This window comes from Homarus americanus, unplaced genomic scaffold (assembly GCF_018991925.1).
Source record: "Homarus americanus isolate GMGI-L3 unplaced genomic scaffold, GMGI_Hamer_2.0 scaffold14467, whole genome shotgun sequence".
In the NCBI taxonomy this organism is placed as follows: domain Eukaryota; kingdom Metazoa; phylum Arthropoda; class Malacostraca; order Decapoda; family Nephropidae; genus Homarus; species Homarus americanus.
The window spans coordinates 3,825,405-3,830,866 of record NW_024733734.1 but is presented as its reverse complement, the minus strand read 5'-3'; the positions used below and the strand labels follow the sequence as shown (position 1 = coordinate 3,830,866).

The 5,462-nt window shown below is 43.0% G+C and overlaps 1 protein-coding gene across 1 annotated transcript; it reads left to right on the top strand.

Annotated features, from left to right (window-relative positions):
• The first annotated feature begins 3,389 nt into the window (after positions 1-3,389).
• On the top strand, positions 3,390-4,897 carry LOC121869938. The gene has a single exon (XM_042371504.1). The coding sequence runs from the start codon at positions 3,461-3,463 to the stop codon at positions 4,625-4,627; it is 1,167 nt and encodes a 388-aa protein (XP_042227438.1). The 5' UTR covers positions 3,390-3,460; the 3' UTR covers positions 4,628-4,897.
• The last annotated feature ends 565 nt before the right edge of the window (positions 4,898-5,462 follow it).

Sequence of the window (5,462 nt, the reverse complement as noted above, 5' to 3'; positions counted from 1 at the left end):
TTAGCAGTTGAAGACTGGGGTATATACGGAACTATCTTGATGATGTAATAGTGTGGGCTAATGGTTTCTCAACCTTGTTGCAAAGACTAGCCAGAGTGTTTGATACATTTGTGAAGATGGGTATTAAATTATATCTATCTAAATGTCAATTTGGCCATAAGCAAGTTAAGTTCTTAGGACATGTAGTTTCAGAGAGAGGCATTGAGCCTGACCCAGAAAATGTCCAAGCTGTGACTGAGTGTTAACCCCCATCTAAGGTTAAGCAAGTCTGCCAATTTTTGGGTATGTGTGGATTTTACTGTAAATATGTTCCCAATTTTGCCAAGGTAGCTTATCCCATCGCTGAGCTAACAAAACAAGGTGTTGATTTTGTATGGTCCACTGAATGTCAGGAAGCATTTGAATTGCATTGTGATGCCAGCAATTATTGTGAAGGCGCTTCCTTTAACCAGTTACAGGAAGATGGCTCCCTGCGACCCGTGGGGTATTTTTCTAGAAAGTTAAAGCCAGCAGAAACTCACTATTCCACCACCGATAAGAAAGTGCTAGGCATTGTGTTTTTGTGCAGATTTTTCCATCACCTTCTTTGGGGTACGTACTCAGTTTACCATTAAGACAGACCATCAGTCTTTAGAAAGAAAATCAAAAGTCAGTGAATGAACCGATGGATCTTGGAGACGAGAGATTGTTTATATCATTGAATACAAACCCGGTAAAGCATAGTGTAGTAGCCGATGTCTTAAGTCGATCAGTCAGAGCCTTGAGAAAAGTTGTCCAGGATCGTAAAGCTGCTCAGTTCCCCAGTCTAGAAGGATTCACACAGGCAGAGTTTGGTTTAGAACAGCAGAAAGAACCAAGGTGGCAAGAGTTAAAACAGTATTTAGAAGGGGGTAGACTTCCACAACATAAGTACCCAAAGGCCACCATTGGTAGATTTGTAGTAAATGAGGCATTGTATCTAGTAAGAGAACAACTTGATAAAGCGTTGCCGTATTGCTTAGTAGTACCTCAACATTTACGTAAAGCAGCATTAAAGTTAGTGCATGACAATGCCAACTCGGGGTCACTTTTTTTTTTTTTATCCTCTTAGGACGGTCGGGGACCATAACACGAGTAGAAAGTGTTTTATTGGCCTAACTATCGGAAAGATTATGTAGCATCGTGTGAGGTGTGTCAAAGGTTCAAGGGAGGCTTGAAGATGGTAGTTACGCAGATTCTGACCAGGATAAAGCTGAGGCATTGAACAGCTTCTTTTCCTCGGTGTTCACAAGAGAGGATGCAACTAACCTTCCTGCGTTTGAGGACAGACGGTTCGACACAGCACTGACCCACATTGTGTTCACAGAAGAGGGTATTAGAAATAAACTGTCGAAGCTAAAGCACCATAAGAGTCCCAGCCCTGACCTGGTGCATCCTAGAGTGCTAAAAGAGTTGAGCAACGAGCTTGCCCAGCCCCTAAAGATCCTGTTTTGTAAATGCCTGGAAAGTGGCTTATGTGAGTACTATCTTCAAGAAGGGCGATCGTCACTCTACAAACAACTATAGACAGGTGAGCCTGACCAGCATAATATGTAAAGTACTTGAGAGTATTATCAGAGATGCCGCGACGGAACATTTAATACGAAACAACCTTGTAAAGGACTGCCAACATGGTTTTATGCCGGGGCGCTCTTGCTTTACACAATTGCTCAAGGTATTGGATATTTGGACCCATATCTGAAACGGGGTGGTAATATCGACAATATTTACCTAGATTTTGCCAAGGCTTTCGACAGTACCCCACGAAAGGCTGAAAATCAAACTGGAAGGGTACGGAATTCGGGGAAATGTCCTAGCGTGGATAGTAGACTTTCTACATGACCGCAAGCGGTGTGTGGTGATTAATGGCACGAAATCATCATCCGTACCTGTCACAAGTGGGCGTACCACAGGGCAGTGTATTGGGCCTGCTGTTGTTTGTTTGTTTGTTTGTTTGTTTCACAAATGACATGCCTGACCTTATACACTCCTCCATACAGATGTTTGCCGATGACGCCAAGTTATTTCGGGAAATCAAGAACCATGCGGACTGTGAAGAGCTGCAATAGGATCTCTGTGAGCTCCAAGAATGATCGAAGAAATGGCTGCTGAGATTCAATGTCACGAAGTGCAAGAGGATGCACATGGGGCGTACCAAAGATAAGGAGGCGTATCATATGATCCCAACGGGATGAAGAAACTGCTCTATTTGAGACAATGCGAGAAGGACTTGGGTGTGTATGTTGACAATGAGCTGACGTTCTCGGGCCATTGCGAGAAGAAGGTAAATCAGGCAAATAAATTATTGGGTCTTATAAGAAGGTCGTTCAGATATCTAGACGGTCAGTCCCTCGTAACGATCTTCAAGAGTGAAGTGCTTCCCCATCTGGAGTACTGTCACCCTGTCTGGTCCCTGAGATATGCTAGGGACTGTCAGTTGGTTGAAAATGTTCAAAGGAGGGCCACCAGACTGGTGCCTGCACTTAGGCACCTCAACTACCCTGAGAGATTGGAGCGCCTGAACTTGCCTAGCTTATACTACAGACGGGCAAGGGGTGACCTAATTGAGGTGTATAAGCATCTCGAGGGGCACTACTCAGTCGAGTGTCCTTACTTGGAGCTGGTGGACGCTCGCCCCACAAGGAGTCACAGCAAAGGATTGTAAGGATTGAAGAAGCCACAGGTCCAGAAAACTGTGAGGGCAAACTTTTTCGGAGTGAGAGTTGTGAACCCTCGGCACAATCTACCAGAAAGTGTTGACGGCACCGAGTGTGAGCTCTTTCAAGACCAGACTTGACCAACACTGGAACAGGTTCAGGTACATTCAGGAGCCGGTGCATGCCCAGTACTTGCCAACAGTGCGTAACAGAGACGTGACCGATTGCCCAAGCGGTTAACGAGCCGATCAGTGGTGAAGAGGATAAAAGAAGAAAAAGAGAGGTTGGTTGCAGACTGTTATAAAAAATGGACGGCACCTTTCTCTAGGGGTAACTCACCAGTTTCACGCATGTTTTGTGGCCATGTAGCATAATATGAATTATTAGATGTTAAGTAGACTAGCTATGCTATTGTGACCATGACACTGGTACAGCACATCTACCCGGTACATGCCACACACTAAACTACACTAAGCTGATGGGTGGTGGAAAAAAATGGAAGATTATAGCTACACTGTAGTTTTGGGTTTTTGAGAAAAAGGTACCGATTTAATTTAGTGGATTTGTTAAATCTTGCAGAAAAAAAATTTGTAAAGTTCTGGGTGGACCTTGATAATGTGGTTCTGGTGCCTCCCTATTACTATATTGTATGTATTAATGTTGTCTTTTATTTTTTCACAGCCTTGATCTCATGTTCCTCTTTACTTACAGGAAGAAGAATACAGTACTGTCCAGGTTATTGGAAAGACCATCAACTGAACTGGAACCAATCAGGTGCATTAAACATGGCAAGTAAATGTATTTCCATAGAAAGTGTGGAGGAACCCAACAACTGTCTCTTGCCTCTGTCTAGAAGTTCTCAAGATGATGTCAGTAGTGTGTCTGTGAAGATTGAGAAGACAGAAACTTTCTTACTTGATGAAGAAAAGTACAAACCAGAGACTCCCAGAGACACACAACACAATGAGTCTCTGGGTTGTAGTTTGGACCAAATTTCTCTCTATAATGTAATTAAAGTGGAGTCAGAAATAGATTCTTCAAGTACAACAATCCAAACCAATTCCAGGAAGAAGAATGGTTTTTTGATAACTAAAAGAAAACACTGTGGTACCAAACGCACGAAAAAGAAGGCAGAGAGATTAATAAATCCCTCGGGTGATGGTAAAATTAAAAAAAAATTAAAATCCATCAATAATAAGGTAACAGAGCCATGTACTGAAAATGTCACTAGTGAAGACATGCCCTCACAGATCAATGACACACCAACTTCTGTTAAACCTCAGAGGGAAGATAAAAGTGTTGATATGCCAATACTCAATAGTGAACCTGACATATGTGAAACACCAATTTTGATTGAGCCTAAAAGGGAAGTGGTAACAGGTTCCACAGGTGTTGAACTGATACCTATTAAACAATGTGATGTTGACATTTCATTAGATATATCTCGATCATCACCAAGTCGGCAAGGAGGGTCACCCGATGACAATAAAAACAGTCAGGATATTCTAGGAAAGATTGAAAGTCATAAGTCCAACATTGCTGCATCATCAGGTGAGCAGATGTGTGTTGGAGCCAGACAGCCAAGACCAAGGACAGGGGCTGATGCTTTTGGGGGAAAAGACATCCACAAGGAAAACAGAAAAATGCAGAAGACTCTTAGAAATAAATTTGGTATTCAATGTAATGGAGGGCAATATCGGAGTAATGGAGGGCAGTATCGGAGTAATGGAGGGCAGTATCGGAGTAATGGAGGGCAGTATCGGAGTAATGGAGGGCAATATCGGAGTAACGGAGGGCAGTATCGGAGCAACGGAGGGCAGTATCGGAGCAACGGAGGGCAGTATCGGAGCAACGGAGGGCAGTATCGGAGCAACGGAGGGCAGTATCGGAGCAACGGAGGGCAGTATCGGAGCAACGGAGGGCAGTATCTGGCAACGGAGGGCAGTATCTGAGCAACGGAGGGCAGTATCAAAGTAGTGGATGGCAGAATCAAAATTTAGGGAATGGGTGGCAAAATTCACGAGACTGGCATTATGAAGGAGGCCAGATTCATGCAGTCCATAAACAGTGGAGTTTAGACTACCATTGGCAATATTCTCATGGTGATTGGCAAGGTGTAAGGACTAATAGGTCATACCAGGCAAGGAATTTACAAAACAAAAGTGTCCCACAACAAGAGGTTCCATCTGTCCAGCAGAAGTGTACAACTACTGGGATGCAGGACAAGGGGATAAAGGCCAAAGTGAGTATGATCTCTGACAAAAAAGATGACCCAATTGATAATGAAATAAAAGTTGAAGAAACTCAATTGTTAAAAGAAGAGGTTAGTAAAATTCAGGTTTGTAATGTGGATGAAGATAGTGATCATAGACAAGTTGGTGCACAGCATATGAGTGAAAAAACTGCTGATGGCATTAGTGAAAGAAGTGGACAAACTGTTCACTGTATTAGTACAAGCATTCATCCTCATAGTAGTAGCAGGTCTCAAGGTGAAAATGTTAAAGAGGAATATGATGATATCATTTGCACATTTATTGGTGGATCTGTGAACACAGGAGACAATACTGCAGAGTGTTCCCTGGAGGAGACACCAGTTAAAGTTGAGAACAGTTTATGTGAAAACAGACAGGATGGTGATAGTGGTGAATACCCTGTTAAAAGCAAAGGAAAGTGCAACATAATAAATGAATCTGCTGCCTTCCATAGTGAGGGTAAAGAGTTGAACAGTGATGACCAAGAGCTTGAGGTCATCTGGGAAAATGTTAAAATCTCGAGCAATTCTGTCTT

Excerpts from the sequence above, each read along its gene's own strand:
- LOC121869938 (XM_042371504.1), top strand. The coding sequence starts at position 3,461 with ATGGCAAGTAAATGTATTTCCATAGAAAGTGTGGAGGAACCCAACAAC.